This window comes from Vanacampus margaritifer, chromosome 2 (genome assembly GCF_051991255.1).
Source record: "Vanacampus margaritifer isolate UIUO_Vmar chromosome 2, RoL_Vmar_1.0, whole genome shotgun sequence".
NCBI lineage: Eukaryota > Metazoa > Chordata > Actinopteri > Syngnathiformes > Syngnathidae > Vanacampus > Vanacampus margaritifer.
The window spans coordinates 44,975,552-44,999,797 of NC_135433.1; the positions used below are offsets into that span (position 1 = coordinate 44,975,552).

The 24,246-nt window shown below is 40.4% G+C and overlaps 2 protein-coding genes across 2 annotated transcripts; one reads left to right on the forward strand and one right to left on the reverse strand.

Annotated features, from left to right (window-relative positions):
- Positions 1–1,390: 1,390 nt before the first annotated feature.
- ripk1l (receptor (TNFRSF)-interacting serine-threonine kinase 1, like) lies at positions 1,391–14,268 on the reverse strand. Its single transcript, XM_077559104.1, has 10 exons — positions 13,755–14,268; positions 12,535–12,691; positions 12,322–12,459; positions 11,928–12,159; positions 10,422–10,571; positions 10,253–10,329; positions 10,109–10,184; positions 6,200–6,784; positions 5,958–6,104; positions 1,391–2,542 (listed from the first exon to the last, which is right to left on the reverse strand). The coding sequence occupies exons 1-10, from the start codon at positions 13,913–13,915 to the stop codon at positions 2,247–2,249; spliced, it is 2,019 nt and encodes a 672-aa protein (XP_077415230.1). The 5' UTR covers positions 13,916–14,268; the 3' UTR covers positions 1,391–2,246.
- A 1,081-nt stretch (positions 14,269–15,349) lies between these two features.
- dusp22b (dual specificity phosphatase 22b) lies at positions 15,350–24,124 on the forward strand. Its single transcript, XM_077558118.1, has 7 exons — positions 15,350–15,554; positions 15,826–15,859; positions 15,936–16,018; positions 18,252–18,301; positions 20,856–20,930; positions 22,787–22,958; positions 23,796–24,124. Exons 1-7 carry the CDS (start codon positions 15,534–15,536, stop codon positions 23,931–23,933), a joined length of 573 nt encoding a protein of 190 aa, XP_077414244.1. The 5' UTR covers positions 15,350–15,533; the 3' UTR covers positions 23,934–24,124.
- Positions 24,125–24,246: the final 122 nt, after the last annotated feature.

Sequence of the window (24,246 nt, forward strand, 5' to 3'; positions counted from 1 at the left end):
ATGATGCCAACTATATGAAATAAAATTATCACAGCATGATTTAGTATCAACAAACAGTGATGTTGAGAGGGGCCGGGCGGGGTGAGTGTTGAAACGCTGACGACGCTGATGTGTGGAAGTCGGAAGTCCGTGGCATCTTTTTTTTTTTGTGTGCCTTATTTATTCATCCAAACTCCAACATCCAATTCAAACTGAGCACACAAACCAGAACGGAACACACAAAATAAAAAAAATTAAATGGAAAAAGCAGGCAAGCCGAGCCATTGTAGCCAAAAGTCAAATACGCAAAATTGTCATAACATCATCTGAAGGTGCTTTTCTATTGGTTGCTGCTAGATGACGTCACTTCTGTGTGACACTCTTTCAAACGTCATTATTCTGGTGTCAGTACCAGATGTGATCGGGCTGCCAGATTGTATTGGGTTCGCCTACCGATAGCGTCACACTACAAGATTGGCTGGAGTAGAGCTTTGCCGATGACGTACAGCAGCGCTAACGAAATGCGCGATTCAGATGTGTTCACTTCGGTTTGGTATCTTTTTGAGCAGTTCACAAATCACAATACATCACAAAAATAGTCTTAATAATAATAGGAACACATTAGCAATATAAACTGACAATATTTGTCACATCTCAGGCAATTCATTTGTGTATTTATCATTTATTTAATCTATTTGATTATTTATTCAATATATCTTGCTTTTAGATTCTTAGGTTTATTTACGTTTTTACAATTTCAGCCCGTACATTTTGATATTTTCTTTCCAATGTTTGTCATCAATTGTATAATTTCTAGCCAATCCTGTAGCGTGACGTGCTCGTTCGGCGACCACGATACGATCTGGCAGGCCGATCACATCTGGTACCGACACCGGTTAATATCCAAATAAATATACTTAAAATCATCCCCAAAGTCTCATGTATTAAATTAGCAAAGACGGAAACTAAGGACATTTTCACTATAATTATAGTTAAGTTTTGCAAATGTAAAATGTAGTTGCAGTTGCAGTTAATTTTAGCTTTTTTTGTTAGTTTTTTTAAACAGCATTTTCGGTATTATTTCATTTCATTCATGAAAATGTTTTTCTTAATTTTAGTTGTAATTATTACGTTAGTTTTAGTGAACTAAAATAACCTTGGTACACACATACAAATAATGAAGGCTTATTTAACATCTAATCCACCCTAATGATTAACGTCAGTAAAGGCCCGACTGTCGGATGTCTAAAAAAAAATTATCCTGCAATGTGGAGTATGTTAAAAGGTGATTTGTATTCTCCTGTCCTATCAAAAAGGTGTAGTAATTAATTGAATTCTGTGGTTGCCTGTAAATCATGAAGAATGGAATTTTCCTGAGACTTGAAAAAAAAAAATCACATTTAAATATTGATACAGCAACATACAAACACTTTAATGGATATTATTATTTTTTTTTCATTTTGTAGAAAATAAATCAAATACATACAACTGAATGCATGTTTGGAGGTCCATCAATAAAACACAGGACACGCTTGACCTTCTAGATCAGTGCCCAACCTTCTTTGCAAGTCACTTCATCATAGAAACATATTTTGATGAACAGCATAAAAGCAAATAAAAAAATGAGGAAATGTGAACCTCACCTCATTTCAAAGATTGTAGCTGTAATAGTGACAACTCCGGGCTTTCAAAACAAAAAAATCCTCCAAAGACGATTCCTTTCATGCCGGCAGCATATTTGAAGCGGCTCAACTGATTATGGTGGTTGTAGATGAGAAAAAAATGGGAAAAATAGGCGGTTGCTGATTATCTTTGCTAATAACGATGACTAAAACACTGGATCAGCTCAATAAAACATCTTTTGTCCAGTTGCCTACAAACATTCAATAACCGTCTAGTAATCTCTTTAGAACATGTCTGTTGCAACTGAATCCAAACTTTAGTGCGTTTCACCTTCACAGGGCTTTGAATGCGTAAGAGGAAAAAAGTGCTTATGCCTGCATTTCGGGTTGCTCCGCCCACAGTGCGCATCTGGCACTAACGTGCGTAAATGACAAACTTAAGCCGCATTGCCATATTTGTAGAAATCTGTTTCTGCTACTTTTGTCTCACAAGCATATACGATTCAAGGAAATGCAAAAATATTGTCATTGAATGAATTAGGATGGAACCAGTGTAACACACAGTGATGCGCGACATTGAACGGACTCTATCATCATACAAAGAGACCTCGGCAACTCTCGGGTCAAATGCAAAAGAGAATTTTGTCAAATATAGGAAGTAGAAGCGCAGATGTTCAATATCTTCTGAATGACATCAACGTCTATGATGCCTTCGAGAGCGCGGCAAAGCTTCCCAATTGTGCAGCCGAGGCGTCCTTCCTTCATTTTCCACTGTTGCAGCATCTGGTGCACCATCTCCGGCAGGCCGTCCAGGGAGAAGTCATGCTCGATGATCTCGATTTCCACGTCGCTCAGACCCAGACGCCGTGCGTAAAACTTCCATTTGGCGCCAATGCTTTGCCTCAGCACCTCAAGGTGCTCCTCCGTCACAGCGCGGCCCTCTACATGTGAACGTAAAGATAGTATTGTTATAACGGTGCGGTCGATGTAAATATGAGAGCTGTTAAAATGAATCGATTAATCGACAACTATTTTGATCATCGTTAGTGCAGTTAGTTAATGTTTTTCTTTGTCGCCGATAGCGTCCTTTTTATGTTCGTCGCGCCTCAGTTGGCTTTAGTTTAGAGGGTTTCGGGGATTTTTAGTTCAGCTAGTACTTTCTTTTTTGATTGATTGTTCTTTTAAGGTGTCGCTTGCTGCCCCGCTTGTACTTTTGTAAATAAACCTAACTCATTATCTCACCATTTAATATCTGTCTGTTACTGTCCCGTACGTGTACGCCGGGCCTGGGCGCTGACACATTTGAAATGGTCTAAATGCTCTGATGACTGCATATCAGCAGTAATTGTTTACTGATTTCTGTAGTCCTTCATGAAACAAGACTGATTATTTTCTGTGTTTCATCAAAATAAGACATTTGCAAACATCTGCTTTTACTTTGGAAAACAATAACCGAAACGGTAACATAGTCAACTGTAACATCAATCTCCCCCCTTTTAAAAATAAAAATCATTACACGAATACAAAGTACGAAAAAATCCACCCATCCATCATCTACCGCTTATCCGAGGTTGGGTCCTGGGGGCAGCAGCTTTAGCAGGGAAGCCCAGACTTCCCTGTCCCCAGCCACTTCAACCAGCTCCTCCGGCCAGCCGAGAGACTAAGGCTGCGTTCGGAGCCATAGTCTCTTCAGCGTGTCCTGGGTTGTCCCCGGCAGCACCACATCATCTGCAAAAAGCAGAGATGCGACACTGAGGCCACCAAACCGGACCCCTTCAACACTTCGGCTGCGCCTAGAAATTCTGTCCATAAAAGTTATGAACAGAATCGGTGACAAAGGGCAACCTTGGCGGTGTCCAACCCTCACAGGGAACGAATCTGACTTACTACTGGCAATGCGGACCAAATTCTGACACCAGTTATACAGGGACCGAACAGCCCGTATCAGGGGGGCTCGGTAACCTGTACTCCCGAAGCACCCATCCCCCCCCCCCCCCCCCCCCCCCCCACAGGACTTCCCGAGGGACACGGTCGAACGCCTTCTCCAAGTCCACAAAGCACATGTGGACTGGTTGGGCGAATTCCCATGCACCCTCGAGGACCCTGCCGAGGGTGTAGAGCTGGTCCACTGTTCCACGGCCGGGACGAAAACCACACTCTTGTAATACTTTTAATGCAAAATTAAAATGAATCAGATTAGTCGATAGATACATTCTAAAAATATTCAATCGTGACAGCACTATAGAAAGTTAGGTTGAGTTCATGAACGTTCCTGTCATGTCTGCTTCCCTGCATTTGGATCCTCAACCACCACATTCCGGACAGAACCTGACAGTTCCAAACCGCCTTCAAATGCGTAGTCCCACAAGGATCCATCATTGATCCCTTATGTTTTATACGTACCACTTGTTGGGTTAATCGGAATAATATAGTCCTGACTTTAAAGAATATATCAAAACCAGTATTCAGGTTAACCCAGCACTTAACATGCAATAAAAACACTTATAGAATTACGTAGTGGTAGTAATACCAATAAAAAAAGAAGTAGTAGTAGAAGGGCTGAGCAATAAATAAAAATAATTCGATTAATCGTCATTTAGAAAATCGAATAGTTGAAAATCATGAAATCGAATTTTGTCTTCTGGACTATTAAAAGCTGTTATGTTCTGTTACGTCCAGATGTTATTGTGAGTTGTAATTTTGCTAGCTATGAATGTTAAGTTTATGTTAAAACTGATTTAGAATCAGTACGGTATATATTATTGTTGTCTGAACATTTTGCACAGGAATTATTTTTGAATAAATGAAACCTTTAAACGTTTTTTTGGGTTTATTAGATTAAAATGGTAATCGTCCTGAATGACTGAAAATATTGAGATTTTATTTTTTGGCCAGCCCTAAGTAGTAGTAATAATGCATCAGATTTATATAGCGCTTTTCTACACTCAAAGACGATTGACAACGTATACATTATTCATGCACTCACACATTCACACTCTGGTGGTGATAAAGGACAGACTTATGGAAGCGTGGCTGCCAGTGTGCGCCCACGGTCCCGCCGACCACCACCAAACATTCGCACCATCCATACATCAGTTTGAGCGGCAATGGAGGCAATGTGTGTGAAGTGTCTTACCCAAGGACACAACGGCACATGACTTGGAGAAAGCAGGGTTCAAACTGGAAACGCCGGTAATTGGACAACCGGTTTTACTTCCTGAGCCACGGCCACCACAACGAAGTAGTAACATGGTAGTAGCAGTAGCCGCCCTATTTCTATTAGTTTGACATTTTTTTCCACTTCTGTTAACAAGTGTATGAAAACCTTTAGAACAGATATAAATTTTGTGATTAATTGTGAGTTAACTCGTGAAGTCATGCGATTAATTACGATTACAAATTTTAAAAAAAATTGTGCCCCTGATTAATAGGCTTTTCTTAAGAATAATATTAAAAATAAAAGATTTTTTTTTTTTTAAAGAAAAGATTATATTACAATCTTTATTCGGAATTAATCGCATGACTAGTTAACTCACGATTAATCACACATTTTATATCTGTTTTAATACAATAAAAACAATTCTAGGTTTTCATACTCTTGTTAACAAAAGTGGGAAAAAATGTTAAACTCATAGAAATAGTTCAAATGAATTTTTGACGTCTATAGACGTCAATGGCAGGGAATGAGTAAATCACGATGTCAAGTTTAGACTCATGAGGTCACGTATAACATATTGTCAAGAAATGTTTGAGGTTGACTTCCCCTTTAACTCTGACTGCCAGACGTTTTCAGAAAAGGGATGCCGTCAGTGCCAGCCGATTTAAGCATTTTGACTGATCTTTCAAGGTCCACAGAAAATGTTGTGTTTGGACTATGGAAACACACATACTAACCCTTTTTCAGTAATCAACAATAGAAAATGGTTAGTTTCACCCAAATGCTCTGTTTTGAAACAAACGTCTTTTAACGTCTTTGGCACTCCGTATGATTTTACTAAACGTTTTTTAACGTTTTTGGCAGTCAAAGAGTTCATTTAAAACATGACCCTTCAATGTCTCCATGTCATTCTGTCTTGCAAAGCGGACTGGATGAGATCATGACGAATCTTTGCACACAGATTGACTGAAGCAGAAAATCATGGTCAATCAAATCATTTGGAATCAAAAATCGATTCTGAATCTAATCGCAAACGGACCCAAAAATCCAAATCGAATCGTAAGACACACCCCTACTAAAAATGTGGACGTAGTAGCAGGACTAAAAAAGCGTGAGGATTAAAACGAAGAAGAAAGTGAATGGTGTCGAATTAGTTGTGTGAAAGCCTCACTAAGCCGCCACACAATGATAAGATTTACCATATTTCTGGATTCCTTCACTGAGCTGAGAGCTGCTCCACATGTTACCCGGTAGAGATGAAAAACCTTGAGTGGAGTCGTAGTGAATGCTGAGGTTGTTGTTGTTACCAATCTGGATCCCCCTTGCATTGCTGATGTGAAGAGAGCCTTCAAAATCAAGACAAGTCAAGTTAGTGTCATCACTAATTGTTACTTACTGCAACATCATAGCCGCCCAAACCGGGGACTACCGGTCTACGTACCGTAATCTTGTGCCGTACCACCCTTCCTTAAATTACAAGCGTACCCCGCCGACGTTTCAGTCACAGAGGAAATAGGCCAGGATTGCTGGCGCGAATAGAGGGAATCGGGATGTTGCTGATTGGAAGGTGACAGGGAACCAACGCTGGTAGACAAGAGGGACGGCTTCGGCGTGGAAGCCGTCATCGACTCGTAAAGGCGGGCGGCGGGATGATACCGAGCATCTTCCTGGCTGCTGGGCTGCACAGGTTCTGCTTTGGTCCAGGAATGGACGGAGGACGCGAAAGGTGCGTCGTGCTCCGGTTGGCTCGGCGTGCTATTTGGAAAACTAGGCGAGATATTTGAGGAGTTTTTCTGTTGCTGGCTATTGACAAGGTCGGGCTGGCTGTGGCGGTTGTAGCTGCCGTGTATGTGGTAGTTCAACTCCGGTTGCAGTTTCTCCTCCAAAGAGACCTCGGAGGCGGGCTCACTGGTGGCGGCCACTGACTTGGCATTCGTCCCAAATGGAATGCCGTCGATGTCCTCAATACTGGCTTCAACCGGCCCATTGGCACTTCTGTTTGTGCTCTCCAGATAAGCCGGGCCATCTATAAAAAGGTAAGAACAGTGACAGACACGTCTTTTTTTTTTCCTGGGTACGTGCAGCTATTGACTTCAACGCCATCATATGATTTACAGTATATCGAAAGTAAAGCTAGTATTACAACTGCTTAAGTGCATTTGATGGTAATTGGTGACCACTTTCATGGATGTTGTAAACCACCGTCAAGTTCCACAAGGATCCATCATTGATCCCATATGTTTTATGAGGATCACTTGTTGGGTTAACGCCAATAATAGTCTTGACTTTAATGTAAATATGGTAGAAGTTAATTTATTCCTGTGGTTAAATTAAAAAAGTAAAATGTGCATAGTAAATATTAGGGGTGTTAATCGTAATTAATGGCATGGCTTCAATAGTAACGCATGATTAATAACAAATTTTATATCTGTTCTAAATGTACAATAAAATTGTTTTTTTTAGATATACTGTACGTACTGTAAAATTCCTCCGTGAGTCATCACCTTATCGTGGTGGAGGAGTTTGCTTGTCCCAATGAGCCTAGGAGCTATGTTGTCTGGGGCTTCATGCCCCGAGTAGGGTCACCCATGACAAACGGGTCCTAGGTGAGGGACCAGACAAGCTGACAGGCACCGTCTGGCCAAGCGGAATGCGGCTTCGGTGGTCGCTGAGGCAAAAACTCGGACATGGGAGGAGTTCGGTGAGGCCATGGAAAACGACTTCCGGACAGCTTCGAAGAAATTCTGGTCCACCATCCGGCGAAGAGAAAAGCAGTGCGCCATTAACAATGTGTAAAGTGGAGATGGGGTGCTGCTGACCTCGACTCGGGATGTCGTGAATCAGTGGGGAGAATACTTCGAAGACCTCAATTCCACCGACACGCCTTCTTTTGAGGAATCAGAGTCTGGGGACTCTGAGGTGGGCTCCCCTATCTCTGGGGTGGAAGTCCCTGAGGTGGTTGGAAAGCTCCTCGGTGGCAGGGCCCCGGGGGTGGATGAGATCCGCCCGGAGTTCCTAAAGACTCTGGATGTTGTGGGGCTGTCGTGGTTGACATGCCTCTACAACATCACGTGGACATCGGGGACAGTGCCTCTGGATTGGCAGACTGGGGTGGTAGTCCCCCTTTTTAAGAAGGGGGACCGGAGGGTGTGCTCCAACTTAAGAGGGATCACACTCCTCAGCTTCCCTGGTAAGGTCTATACAGGGGTGCTGGAGAGGAGGGTCCGTCGGAAAGTCGAATCTCGGATTCAGGAGGAGCAGTGTGGTTTTCGTCCCGGCCATGGAACAGTGGACCAGCTCTACACCCTCGGCAGGGTCCTCGAGGGTGCATGGGAGTTCGCCCAACCAGTCCACATGTGCTTTGTGGACTTGGAGAAGGCGTTTGACCGTGAGACCATGGTCCTCAGTCGGAAAAGGGTGAAGTGCCCTCTCCGGGTCGGGGATGAGATCCGGCCCCAAGTGGAGGAGTTCAAATATCTTGGGGTCTTGTTCACGAGTGAGGGTAGTTTGGAGCGGGAGATCGACAGGAGGATCGTGCAGCGTCTGTAGTGATGCGGGCTCTGTATCCCGTTGTGGTAAAGAAGGAGCTGAGCCGAAAGGCAAAGCTCTCGATTTACCGGTCGATCTACGTTCCTACCCTCACCCATGGTCACGAGCTGTGGGTCGTGACCGAAAGAACAAGATCCCGAATACAAGCGGCCGAAATGAGTTTACTCCGCAGGGTTTTCGGGCTCTCCTTTAGAGATACGGTGAGAAGCTCGGTCATCCGGGAGAGACTCAGTGTCAAGCCACCTACTCCTCCGCGTTGAGAGGAACCAGTTGAGGTGGCTCGGCATCTGGTTCGGATGCCTCCTGGACGCCTCCCTGGGGAGGTGTTCCGGGCATGTCCCACTGATGGGAGGCCCCTGGGACGACCCAGGACACGCTGGAGAGACTACATCTCTCGGCTAGCCTGGGAACGCCTCGGGATCCCGTCGGAGGAGCTGGCTGAAGTGGCTGGGGAGAGGGAAGTCTGGGCTTCCCTGTTAAAGCTGCTGCCCCCGCGACCCGACCCTGGATAAGCGGTAGATGATAGATGGATGGATGTACTGTAAAAAAAAACGAGCGTGATATTGATTTGTGTTGCAGTCATTTTTCTGCCACTAGATGGCATAATTGCATTTGGAAGACGCTGGTGACAGCTCAGTGCATTTTTCTTTTCATATTAAGAGCTATCTAATCTTTAACATGAAGTAACTTGTGAAACTGCACATTTTTTAAATTGTAAAATACAACTTGACCCCAGTCGCAACAAATAAATGCATTATTATTAAATTTATACTGCTAAATTTGTTGGACGTGTCTGCTGTGTTGCGACTGGAATTCCCCTAGTACAGGCTTTCCAAGTAAGGGGCAGTCATTAAAAAAAAATTGTGACGTTAAAGGAATTTTGAATTAACTCAAAATTAATCCACTAATTTTGACACCCCTAGTAAATATTTTTATTAAACATACAGAAATGTACTTTCTGAAAATCTTTTTTCTATCTAATTTATACAAAAAATGTGGATTGTAACTTACCAGACCACACGTATGTAGTAGTATTTTTGCTTCTTTAAATGTAAATTTGGATTTTCATGCTGTAAACTACAATCATCAATTATAGCACACAACATCATTAAATATTCCACTGTGTGTTATGATTCTATACTACTTAGTGTATAGCATGAGTAGGGGATGGGCGAGTACCAACACCAGGTATCGGTATTGGGCTGATACCCAGCCTTATTTCGGTATTGGTACCTGCGTCAAATAAAATGTAAAAAATAGAAAATCAACATTAATTTCATGCAATTAAAAATGCTATACAGTATTAGGAAATAAATACATATCTTTAAAAATATGTGCCATTGTTTTTTGGGGGAGAAATTCTATGTATGAAAAGTACGTGTGGTATCAGTACTTGGTATTGGTGACAACTCAATAGTTAAATACTCGTACTGTTATGAAAATTGATATCCAACATCCGGAAATTCTTTTTTTTTTCACTTCAATGAAGAAAATCACTTTTTTAATTGAACTGCTGAAATCAATAGGAATTTCCATGATATTAAGAATAACATTTACTTAAGGAAACATATTTTAAAGAAATTATAAGTTACTTTTTGGCATATTTGCAATTATGAATAAATGAAAAGTATTTTATGAAACCACAATTTAAAATATGAACATTTTAATCCGATATTTTCCGATTTCTGCCACAAATTAATTTAAATATGTTGATAACCATGCGCACTTGTAGAATAATAAACATTGATGGAATAATTACCAAACCCTAATTCAAACCATCAGGATAACCATCGTTGCTTACCTGTTGAGATACATTCATCAGTCATGGATAAAGACTTCATCTTGTCGACAAGCAGATCTGGGCCTTCGTATAGAGCCTGCGTTGAAATCAGACAATCTTAAAATGTTGTCAAGGTGTGACGCAGCATAATAAAAATGTATGCACCTGAAGATGAACTAAATCTTTCTCCACGTGTGGTTCGAGCTTTGTTTCGTAGAAGGGACGAAATAAATTGTAACCCTCTGTTAGGAAAGAAGTTGAGTGAGGAACACAGAAGTGTTAATAATAGGTACATTTTTAGGCTTATATTCTAGTTTTGTGGCGTCAACCCTACCTAGAAATGTTGGTCTTTGCAGTGGATTGTGAGCCCAGCACCTCACCATCAGGTTTATGATCTCTTCCAGCGTGTTCTCGGGGATGAGCTGCATTGCTGGCCGGTTGCCATTGCGGACGCACTGGCTGATTTGATCTTCATTCCTGGCATCTGGACACGTACAAAAATAGGCTCACTGGTTTGATTTCACTTTGCACAGTTTCCATTAGAAGACAATCTGTAGCCGGATAATGGTTTCCTGCTGATTAGTTTGTATTCCAAAACAACTTTTCTCATTGGAAATGATAGAAAACAAAAGTACAGTTTCAGGCTTAAACTGTCACCATCATTCAACCTTTATTAATTTTACACAAATATAAGTAAACAAGTACAAAAGTGTGGAACGGCCAATGTGGAGTAAAGATTTTGGACTGGCGAGTACGTTCAAGCATATTTAAATCAGGGGTGTCAAAAACAGTGCAATAATTTTGAGTTAATTTAAAGTTCCTTTAACACCACAAATTTTTTTTAAATGCGCGATTAATGACCGCCCTTTACTTGGAAAGCCTGTACTGGGGGAATTCCAGTCGCAACACAGCAGACACGTCCGCGTCAAAATTTAGCAGTAATAAATTCAATAATAATGGATATATTTGTGGAGACTGGGGTCTAGTTGTATTTTACAATTTTAAAAACGTGAAGAATTTTACAAGTTCCTTTATGTTAAAAATTAGATGGCTCTTAATATGAGAAGAAAAACGCACTGAGCTGTCACCAATGTCTTACAAATGCAATTATGCCATCTAGTGGCAGAGAAATTACCTCAACACAAATCCATATCACACTCGCTTTTTACAGTACAATACACATCTTTTTAATTTTATCGCAATTTTATGAATTATGAAATTACTGTATCAATGACTAAAAGACACAGCCATATTTCTATTAGTTTAACATTTTTATGATTAGTATGAAAACATAAATATAGATTTTTTTTTTTTATTAAAATTTCTTGAAATCTACTTGGGTGGCCCGCCCAAGTATTAACATGGTGTGGGAAACACTGCATTGTTATAAGTGGATATTAGTATAGGCTAGTGAGGTTAAGAACAGCTGAGCTAATTGGAGGCTTAAAGATGAACCTCCTTCTAAATTGTGAATGGGATGAGGTGTATGTTGCTGTCCAAATAAAGCACATATTTTTTGGCTCACACTTTTAGAATTGTATGATGAACACGGTCTAGATGGGGAAGGTTCAGCGTAAAGGATGAATGTAGAGGGAAACTATGGATGGCGAAAGGTCTGCTAATTGCATCCAAGGAAAACTACTTTAAGTAAGACATCTGTACAAGTAAAAAATAAGTGATGGTGAGGAAAAGTTCAAGCTTCATAAAAACAACTTTGTGGCACACTGTTGGCAAAGAAGAAAAGTTTAAAAACTTGTATATAATAATGTACGTTCCTTACTGGGGTAGTTGAAACCGATACAATTCCTGTATACTACATCTGTAATTCTCAACGACTTACTTGCATAGGGCTCTTTGCCCGTGACGATGACCCAGACCACGATGGCGAAGCTGTAGACGTCGGACTTCTCGGTGGAGACGGTGTGGACACTCTGCAAGTGCTCGGGCGCCATGTAGCTTAGCGTGCCCGCAGCCCTCATCTTGGCAGACAGGCCCATGCGACTCTTCTTGTGTGATTCCTCCTTGCTCAGTTTACTCCACATTTTGCAGGTGGCAAGACCGAGGTCGGCGATCTGGACAATGCGGGAAAGCGCTTATTACGGGGGTGATACATAGCAGACCCATTCGCTTGAGAGGGTATATAAATGTATTTGAACACAGCAAAAAAAGTGCAAACACAAAATGTAGAGAAAAACTGCACTTATTGAAATGTCTGTGACATCGGAACATTTTACCTTGATGTGAAAATCTTTGTCAATTAAAATGTTCTCCGGCTTGATATCCTTATGTATGACTTTCCTTTCGGTCAGGTATACCATCCCTTCCAAGATCTCGAAGATAATTCTCCCCTTGATCGATACTGGCACAGTGACCTAGATAGCAAGAAAGCGCATATTAGAATTTGTCATCCAAAAACTCGAACCAGTCCAGCAGGCCGCAGCACTAACCTTCTCCAGCATGGCCAGCAGGTTGCCCCGAGGCATCAACTCCATCACCAAAGAGCAGCCTCGCTCCTCCATGATGACGCCCAGCAACCTCACCACTCGCTCATGGTTCAGGCTCGCCATAATGCTACCTTCCTCCAATAGAGACCTCTTGCTCTCCCTGGATATATTTGGAGAAAAGAGTATGAGTACTCACAAGTACTTTAGATATGTAACATTTCATTTAACACAAGATGATTTGCAGATGTGTCAAACTTTCGCATTATAGCACTAACTATTGTCGAGGAGGACTTATTCAATGTCAGATTTTTTTTTGCCTTGTGTATCTGTGGCTGTTATCAACAGCGTCCACAAGCACCCGATACCGTAAAATAAGGCCAGTATCGGCCTGATAAAAATACCTGTTGCCAGTCCTCGCCCATCCCTAATTACGTTTAGTAATATGCACAAATAGCTAAAGTACAGACGTGTTTCCTAGTGAAACTGACAAACCGATCAGAGGACAGAAAACACTGACGTTATTTTGGGCCAGCAAGCCAAATTTTCTGATTAAAGAAGCAGTTGCATTGCTGATATAGTTTGCATTTCATAGAAGAAAAGCAGAGGAGATTGACAAGAAAGGAAGCAGCCAGAAATCTGATTGAATGAAGAGACTGGATGTTTTCATTGAATAAATATTTGAATTTTGGTTGAAAATGGATGCATCATGGTTGTACAGTTAAATGTAGGTCAGTGGCGGTGCTTTTCATAATCGTAGAAGGCCTTGGTGGCACTGAAGGCTCACCACTCTATCAAATCAGGGAATTACCTGAAAATGATGACTTGACTTAAATAATAAACACTGTACAAACGCAGAAAATGAAACGGATTAAAAAAAATGCATATAAAGTAGTTTAGGCTGTTCGAGTATGTTAGTGCAAAGTACGTTTGGGATAAAAAATTTTTAGTTTCGCTATCGACCCCAAATAGGGAAGTTGAGAGTGAGAGAACATAGCGGAAGTCCTATCCCAAGTTCTCTGCATGAATTGACATGGATTACCTACACCATAAACAAAGTTGCAACATTTTCTCCCCCAACACTAACAACAATTGTGATTAAAACAATCAGGTGTCTTTCGTGACTCCATGTGATCCAAATTCCAGCTAGAAAGTGGAAATCCCCTGTAGAAACATAATTATGCACACACACACACACAAAAAAAAACACGATAAAAACAACTTACTCGTTGCGAAGAGGGCCCGTATACATGGTCTTCATGACCACAGGACCGAGGCGGACGTGATAGCACAGGTACACCTCTCCAAAACCACCGTCGTCCAGGTGCTCTTTTCGAAGCACATCTGTCGCTCGCAACTGGAGCGAGGAAGGTGGCGCGGTGGCCATATTTCCACTTTATCCTACAAACAACACCCCCTTAAAGTGTAATAATACAGTAAGAAAAAAATATGCTATCGTAGGGCAGCTTGAGAGCGAGTGCAAGAGGCGAGAAAAAGTTTCGACGCTAACGGAAGTGTAAGCTAACTCCCCGTGACTTTTAGCATACGTTCTAACGAACGAGCAAAAGCGGTGAAGAAAAGGACACCGTTGCCTTATAAATCTGTTATTTAGTGAGAGCTCTACTTCCTGGAATGACTGAAGTGACGTAAAGGGTAAAAAAAAAACTGCAATAAAAAAAAAACTACTGGGTTATCGATAAACTACAGCCAGTCATTCAAGTCGATTACAGAGTAGGACAGCTAGTTGCGCCTCGTGCTCTTCCTGTTTCTCACTGAGCAAAAGTTTTGATGACCTGCATATAAAGAGACAGAGCCTTTTTAGTTTTGTTTGTGTTACCTCAAACACCCTTTGGTTACAAACCTCTAATCAGAGGTAGAAATACACATACTTGCCTAAAACTACTTTTGTTTCAATTGAACTCCTCGCTGTACTTATCGTAAGTTAAATTTTAAAAAGACAGACTCTGACATGTCAAATGTACTCTGAAATGAAAGTTAAAGTGAATTGTAACTGTCAATTACAAGATGTGTCCGAAAAGCTCCAAGACTGCTGGTTTTCGGAAAATAAATATTAAAAGACTGCTGAAAAATCTAGTCAAGTAACAAAATGTTTGTACTTTCACTTCGTACTATTGGATATATAGCCTAATGCTGGTGAAGTTTCCTGAAGCTCTTTGTTTTTATTCTTTTGGACCATCCATCCATTTTCTAAACCCTTGTGGGTTGTGGTTTATCATTCGCTTCCTGACTGATAGCGGTAGGACGAATTTTATCGATCCTGGACTTATTCGTGGGAAAACGTCGCCATCTACAGGTTGAAGTCGTCATCACAAATACCGGCCTAAATAGGTACAGTACCATTTAGGTAATGTACAGTTAGTGTACACTTTTCTTTTTTCTTTTTTTGCCTAGGGTTTAAACCTATTTACTCATTTACTAAAAATACTCAAAATAATCATAATATATGCTCATAAAACACCTTGCACAATCTAATGTGCCACAATTTCTACCTTTACTAATAAGGCTCAATTATTATTATTTTTGACAAATGCGCTGCTTGATAACTGCACTGATTAAAGTTATAGTGAATCTTTGATAGACATCTTTGCTAGCTACTGTGATGTAGTGTTGGTGTACTTGTTTTTGAAAGGCGTGTGCTTACGATAGCAGAGTCATGACGTGACGTCATGTAATGTTCACTATACGTTATGGTCATAATGAGTCATGACGTCATGTAATTACATAAAGAAAATCATTTCTATAATTATCTATCTATCTCACAAAGTGATACCCTATCCCGTTTGGAGTCTGAACTACAACTCCCACAATGCACTGCGAGGAGCTGTGAAGCTGCAGTCTACCTACCGTCTGGTTCCGAGACACACACTCGCGAGTATGTGACCAAAGGACGTTGTTTCTGGGAAGCCGTCAAGCGTTAACAAATATCCCCTGTAAGTGGGAAAGGCTGTCGGACCTGTTTTTGTTGTCGTCCTTTTTCTTTCAACATGGGGAATGGCATTAATAAGGTGAGTGCTCCTCGCACTTGAGGTGACAAGTTGTCAGGACGGCAATGAAGTGCAAAGACAACGCCTCTTAATGAACAATTTGGACACATTTTCGTATTATTGCTGGCTGGAAAACGTTACATTCAACATGTGTTTTTAAAAATAGTCGCATGATGTCATTTGTGTTCACGGAGTCGTTGTCTATAGTTAGGTTATCAGCTATTAGGCAGCGGTCCACGCAGCTGTTGTGATGCTGTCTTTCCTCATGGTTTCCTCTATTGCCCCCCCACAGGTCCTGCCTGACTTATATTTGGGAAATTTCAGAGGTGTGTCTTTTTGTAAGTTTTTTCTCTTGTGCATATATTATTTTATGGACATTCTTTGATGATTTGTTCATATCAGACGCAAGAGACCGAGAGCAGTTAGCCAGGAACAACATCACCCACATCTTGTCCATCCATGACACGGCTGCGCCCATCCTCCAGGTAATGTCACTTTGCTATTTTCCGCCAACCATAGGGTGGTAATAATTATTTATCAGGGTTATAAGAAGACCCTGCATCCTCAAAACTGGAGGTACTGACCTAAAGGTATTGCACCATTGGAGGACCTTAACGCCGGACCATTTATTTTTTCAATTTTTTGTTATGTTTTCAAGAAAAACAATGTAACCATTAAATAGTTAGATGAAAACATTACACAAATGTGGAAAAATAGAAGGATTTACCTTAGGTATACTTATGGGCGTCACTAAGAACCATTGGTTTGATGTTATTTCTCGATGGCTAAAACGATTTTAGTAACAGAGCCAGAGAAATGACTTCAGAGCAGAATTACTACTATTTATAATATATCTATGATAAAACAAAAATGTTTTAACATTTACAGGGAATACATGTCAACAAAATCGCACAGAAAAGCTAATTTAGAGCTTATTTTAACTGTATTAACTGATATGTAAGTTGGTCATCCAGAGTGAGGGACAAGAGAAAAAAAGCAATTTGGTATTTTACATAATTTTTCTGCGGAATCAATTTTACTGCAGCTACAATTAGATTTTATGTTAGGACAACAACAATTTACACACGAGTGTATATTTTTGATCAACATTTGTGCACACCTCTGTGCTGCACCATTTTTATACCTTGTAGAATTTAAAGTATGGTTTTGTACCCTACGTTTTAGACATTCAGATGTAGACTCTTGTGAGTGTTCAATGTTATTGCTTGCTGTAACTTCTCGTTGACCTTTGATATTTCCTCGTTGTTGACTAATGAAGCCAGTTCTGTTTTGAATTTCATCTCGAGTCGACTGTCGCAGGTATGCTAATTGTTCTAAACAGATACAGTATTGTTAAAAACTAAATTATTCATGTGTATGTTAACCTAGAATTGATAGTTCAGGGCCTTTTAACCCTTCTGTTACAATTCTTTGTCAGGAAATTCATTTGAGTTATTGGGTCAAATCGACACATTACCAAAGTGCCTTACACAAATAATAGTAAAAAAAAAAAAGTAGTAATTAAAACCATTAATTACCATTCATTAATAATTATATTTCATTGAACTACTACACTTACTACTTTAGAAACAATAATTTTGCAATGGGTCAATTTGACCTGAAACCTATCAGGAGGGCTAAATACTGGACAAAGAGATTTTAATGTTTCATTGCTAACAATTAGCGCCAAAATTCATTTTTATTTTTTTTGCTTAATCCCCTTTCGCCACCTTGCTTTTTCAGAAACATGAATCACAATCCTGGGTCACTTAGACCCGCCAGGTACAAGAAAATGAATTCCCTAAAATATGTACTTGCGCCAAGATACTTACTGCTTTAAAAAGTCAGAAATTTTACAATGAGTCAATCTGACCCGCAACAAAACAGGAGGGTTAAGTTTACTCATCCAACGTCAAATGTTTACCTGTACGAGATGTGGCTCAGCATACTACCAGTTGCATAAGATTGATTAGTTTTCGTGCAAAAGCATGCCAACCGAAATCGACTGTAAGTAAACACCAACTAAAAGATATCTCGTGAAACAACACTTTAATCTGGATCTTGGAATTCTTCTTGAAAATAAATACTGTACATAATGTCAAATGAACAAATAACAAATAACAAAACCTCTATCATTTGTCAGCTTGATTTTTTTTTTAGAGCACAAACGCACACAAGCGGCAAAGCCTTCCCATAACTCACAAATATTCCTAAACCTTTTGAAAGTACTACCCAACAAGCAATATATTATTTTGGACCTGGAACTATATTTTAACAATAACTACCTGGTCCAAACATATTTCAAAAGTTCCTAGTTCCACTGTAGTGTTTTAATTCAACATTTTTGCATTGTTACCTACAGCGTATGCTGTTACTAGTGCTGCTGCTACATAGTGTTAATGTTGCAGTGACCTGGTACTACTGTGCAAACTGAACACCGTCATTCCTGAAAATAGGGTTGTTTGACCCTTTAGGCAAGAGTGCACTTTCCAGTCTGTCAGGTTGTTGAGGAAGTTGCAATGGCCATTGGCGCTTTTTATTAGTGCAGCACATGACTGCTGCAGAGTGCTAAACAGAATGCCTGCAAATGTTTGCTTTCTTCACAGTGCTGCATGTAGGCGGCTCCTAATACCGCAGCCAGAGTGGTTCATTAGCATTTTCTGTTGGATCCTGATTGTCGTTGTGCTAATTAAACAGCTAGTGCGCTCTGTCCCCCAGGAGATGACCTATCTGTGCATTTCAGCGGCCGACCTGCCCACACAAAACCTGTAAGTTCCACGCACAGTGCACAACAATAAAAGGAGAACGACAGAAAGAGCGACAGCTTTGTGTTGCTTTACGGATTTGCTTTTCTTCAAAATAAACGTGTAAATGATATGCCTCCACTAGCTCACTATGTACTGTCGTCACATTCAGTCTTTAAATTAGCTGTGTTTGACCTTTTTTTCTTCACAATTCTAAACTGTTGTTTTAAAGGGGAAGTCATAATATATTGTATGTACCCCCCACTAGTCTAAGCATGACATTCTGATTAATATTGTCTTTTTGGAATGTGAATTAAGCAGCAAAAGTCTTCTGGGTTCAGAGTTCGGCCATTTTGCTACTTGCAATGACATCACAGTTGCTCAGGGTTCTGGTTATGACCAATCACGCCTCATCTGTTTTTTTTCAGTTTGGTTATGAGTCAATCGCAAGCTGATTTGTCATTACCTGAGCCCTGAGCATCTGTGATGTCATTTTCAGTCGACAGGCAAAATGGCCGCCCCCTGAGATGGATAAAAACAGGTGGCTTTATTCCTATTCCACAAATACAATATTAATCAGAATATCATGTTTAAACTAGTGGGGCTGCATAGAACCTATTGTAAAGACAATTTTTTTGGCTGACTTCCCCTTTAATAATACTTTCGTCCATATACTTCTAGGATCAAGAATTAAAACACACTCGTCTTGTGGAAATTAGCTCGTTATCGTCTCATATTCGTCAATAAGTGACTTTATGCCCCACCCCTTGTACTGCTCGGCTAATGGTGAGAACCCTGGAGTTACCGCTACAGCATCTTCTACTTTCCCCAGCAGAGCGAACGAAGCGTGTTAAAAAAAAAGTGGGTGTTCGCATTTTTTTTTTTTAAACATTTAAATTTATGGAGTTATCAGTTCATACACTGCAAGCATTATGTTTTGTGTCACCGGGGTAGTCGGTTATAACGGATCCCAAAACACGCGTACCACAAAATTAAGAAAGTGATTTATTCCACAATGGTGTGTAGAAACAAACCACCCGAAAAGCTGGTTACAAATGAACACAACCGAGGTCACTTGCAAAATGCAAGGAGAAAATTAACTTTTACAAAAAAAAAACGCTTGCTTGAAAAAAAAAAAAAGAAAAAGAAAAAAGGAAGGAATTCACAGCAAATAACATTTAACACGAAAATAGAAAGTACAACTTAGAATAACGTGGCAAAAGCACACACGCAAAAGTATCTCTTACAGGTAACGGTAAAAGAAACCCGAAAACTATGAACGATGTAGTGGCTCGCTCGCTTTTAAAGTCCATTGATTGTTCATGGGGAACAGGTGCTGTAGTGGAGGGAACGCCCACCAATCACTCAGGTGGAATGAAAAAACAAACAAACAGTGAACTCCTGCTATTCGTAGGGCATAGGGCCCTGCCTCATATGGCGAAAATCCACAAAAAATGGACGCCATCCCAAAAAGGTTTGTAATCACGAATAGATGCATCAACGCTATTCTTCAAGCATGTACACAGTCATGAAGGATACTGTTCAGTAGTTCAATTATTCAACTCAATTAAACCATGTTCACATTTGGCTCATCATTAGTATTAGCTTAGCATCCTAGTCGAAATAAGACGCCGGCACATATTGACGTGATGTCAAAACAAGGGCCAGCAAACGTGTTGCTCTACAACTTTACACAAAAAGTGTAGTTCATTAAACTCACTTTTGGGCATTTACACACAATTAATACATGTTCGGAAATACAAGGAAATTGTAATGGCAAAGAAGACTACCACATATGGGCTATTAGCTGCCTCTGAAGGGAAGCAAATACAGTTTCACTTTTGACTGTCTACAAGGTGCATTTAAGGACAGCCAAAAAAACGGGACATCGCAAGCGCAAAAAAACAAAACAAAAACACCATCACTGGATTAACCCTAACAACAGCACCACAGCAACTCTTAAGATTCCACAAGATGGTGCCTCAGTACTATTACTGCTTTGGCCTCATGCACAAAAACGGGTGTGTTTTTTTCCTTCTCTTTTATTAGCTGAGCTGATCATGTGACAAGCAGAGAAACTCAGTGTGGGGGGGGGGGCGGTTATTATGTAAATTAGCCCACGACTAACGTAACAGTGATGTCACAGGAAGATTTTCAAAAATAAGCAGAAAACAAAAGCTTTACTTGATTGTTCAAGTAACCATTTGTCTATACGCCATTAAAAAGTCGATTTTCCATAACATGTCCGCATTAGGCCGAAAGGAAGTCTTTCTGCTCACTTGTGGAGCTATTTATATGCACCCACCTCACATGTAGTACCATGCATGAAGTCATGCAACAGCACACACACACTAACAATCTTGTAACCCCTCACTGCCCCGTTTGCCTGCGAGCCACGTTTGAAATGCGAAATCTGACACGAATCCGAGCACATCCCCGTCTTGGTCCTTCCTGGTCGTATCAGGTGCAAAAAAAACCACACCCAACAGCCCCACTATGTCACATGATCCTCTCTGGGAAAAGCACTTCCAAAGTTGTCCCCCATGTTGTGACAGTTTTTTGTTGTTGTCCTCCACAGCATTCAACACTTTAAACAGAGCATCATGTTCATGCACAAATCGCGACTGAAAGGAGAAGGCTGCCTGGTTCACTGGTGAGAAAAAAAATTGTGTTGCCATATAGTAACTGTGTCATTGACTGACATTTTTGCTTGTAAATGCAACTGAAACTAGAGCCAAGTATTTTCCTCCACGTATAAAAAAAAATATACTATATAAGTACTGGGTGTGTAAACATTAACACACTACAGTATAAGATAAAGATAATGACATTCCCCCACAAAGACAACTGACAAAAAATGGGTCAAATTTTTGCAGATTTTTCTCTCTGTTAAGTCAAACAAATACTAAAGATCAAAGTATTGTATTGTAAAATAAGTCAATTAGTACGCCTGGGCTTTAATACCCCCTGCCTGATACCCTAATATTTTAGCTAATTGTAAGTATGTAGGCAATAATTAATCAAGCCACCTTCATTATGTTTATTTTTTATCTGAGGAATTGGTGTACTGCTTGGCGGCCTGCCAGGCTTCCCGTGCTGTCTGCCTCTGTTGGTGATCGTTTTTTTTTTAATGTCTCTTGGACATGTTGTAACTGTTAAAAGAGAAGTCAGGCCAAAAATGTTTTTTTTTTACAATAATATGTTCTATGCATGCCCACTAGTGTAAACACGATATTCAGATTAATATTGCATTTGGGCAGCAAAATCCATCCATTTTTATCCATCTCAAAGGGTGACCATTTTGACACTTGCTGTCGATTGAAAATGACATCACAGTGCCTGAGGGCACAGCTCGTAAACGCCACGTGGCCAAACCCAGAAAACAGGTAAGCCATGATTGGTTGTTACCGGAGAACATTTTTGACTTGACTTCCCATTTAAGTGAATTTCTTTGCTCTCTGTACTTGTGCAATGTGCATTAACATGTCATGTGCAATTTGATTCCATTCCATTCAGATGTTCTGCCTGTAATCATATTGTAGTAAGCGGTAAGGGACTGACAAATAAGTTCTTTATTAATTATTATCTATTATATTACGTATCCGGCGGTACAGTGGCTGCCTGGTTAGCACGTCTGCCTCCTAGTGCAGAGGACGTGAGATCGAGTCCGTGCTTCGGCCTTCCTGGGTGGAGTTTGCATGTTCTCCCCGTGCTTGCGTGGGTTTTCTCCGGGTACTCAGGTTCCCTCCCACATTCCAAAAACATGCATGGCAGGTTAATTGAACACTCCAAATTGTCCATAGGTGCGATTGTGATTGTGTGAGTGTGGATGATTGTTCGTCTGTGTGTGCCCTGCGATTGGCTGGCAACCAGTTCAGGGTGTACCCCGCCTACTGCCCGAAGCCAGCTGGGATAGGCTCCAGCACCCCCCGCAACCCTTGTGAGGACAAGCGGTTAAGAAAATGGATGGATGGATGGATGCATATATTTTTTTATTAATCAACTGATCGGTTATTAGAATTTTATTCAGCCAAATATAGGAATCGGCATCCGCCTAAAAAAAAAAAAAAATCCCCATTGGTCGGGACCTGCCATACTTTCTAGTGTGCCTTAGTGGTCAAAAGAAGCCCATTGATTGGCTGGCAAACAATCCACATTGTGTACATCACTTCTCGCCCCAAAGTCAGGAGTGAAAAGCTTCAGCTCACCTGTCAACCGAACGCGACAAGCACTCCAGAAAATGCATTTATGTTCCTAATATTTTGATCACTCAATTTGGCGGCGCAGGATGTTCTCTCAATTTGATTAAGTGTTCTACAGTACATCGCACATGTTCCATGAAGTGTATCTATGTAATCTGAATTAACAGAGTATATGGAATAATATAGAAACAACAGGACCACTCATTCTGTTTACGTAGCATTATTTATTGTACCATTGAATATTTTTTAGGCTTTTGAAAATAATTCAAGCATATGAAAAAGGTGCTCAAACCCCTTTCTGTTACAGTTTGGCAGGCGTGTCCCGCAGCGTCACCCTGGTGGTCGCCTACATCATGACAGTGACGGGATTGGGCTGGAAAGAGGCCCTGGCTGCGGTGAGGGTGGTCCGGCCCAGCGCTGGACCGAACTTGGGCTTCCAACGGCAGTTGCAGGAGTTTGAGACGACTCACGTCGATGAAGTCAGTTACTTTGTAATTTTAGGATGGATAAGCACTTACCTCAGTGTGTGTACATATAAAAATTGTACCTCAAATTGTGAGTGAGACGTGTCGATGCACTCACTGTTGTGGCGTGCATAGCTGCATTTAGCGTATCTGAAGCCCGCTTGTAACTTAAATTTCGGCTCACGAATAAAGCAACAGAGCAATGATTTATAAATCAGAAAACTAATATGTTAGTGCACTTGTGTCAGATTTTTTATCAACATTTGGGAGAGACACTTTCTAATCGGAAGATATCCAATTCCAGGCTTTTTAAAAATATTTTTTATTTTAACTACCATGACTCATATACATCGTAAATCATAAACAGATTCATGCATTAAATCCAAATTGGGCACTTTGAGTTTCATTATAAATGCAGCATTCGTCAAGGGAGAGTTTATTAAGAAGTTTTTTTTTTACATATTCAAGTGGTTAATTTGGTTTTAAACATAAATGGTCCTAAATGTTAAAATAATGAATGCATATTTTACATGAATGTGACTATTATTACCTGTACTCATTATTCCGTATTTGTTTTATAGTTTTAGTGAGTGTTTTCTGTTTTGACGCTAATATTGCCGCATTTACTTATTTATTACACTTTAACGGCCATAAAGAATGTAAAAAAAAAAGTACTGATGAAGTTTATGACACTCGAATAGATTATTTCAATTTCAATTATTACCTTCTGGTAAAAAGGAATTTATATGATTTGCGTTTGTTATTTAAAAAATTTCTGTTTGCTTGTTTTTTGTTTAAAAAAAAAAATAATAATAATAATTTAATTAAAAAAAACATTGTCACTTCTTGCAGTTCAGGAAATGGCTCCAGAGGGAATATAAGGACAAAAAATTCAACGATGAAGCAGACATTATGGAGCTGCTTGCCTCTTCTAAAGCCAAAGGCGATCATGTGGAACACCAGGAATCAACTCCACACGGATCTCACTGAGGTCATTCGCAGCGTTGGCTGGCCACATTCGTGCTGCGAAACCGTCACACGAGTCTGAAATGCTGGATTGCTCACACAAACACCAAGGACTTTAAAAACAAAAACTGTTGTCCTAAATTATAGATCACGCTATGCTTGTAACTGCTTTCCCCCCCTTTTACCACATTTGGAAATAAAAACAGTCAATTCAAGTGTTAGGGTGCTTTTCTGAGGGCGATTAGGCTGACTGACTGTCTTCCTGTTTTGTGATGTGCATGAGCTGTCATGCGTGGCCACAAAAAAAACATCAGTGTTTTTTTCATGTGCACTTGCT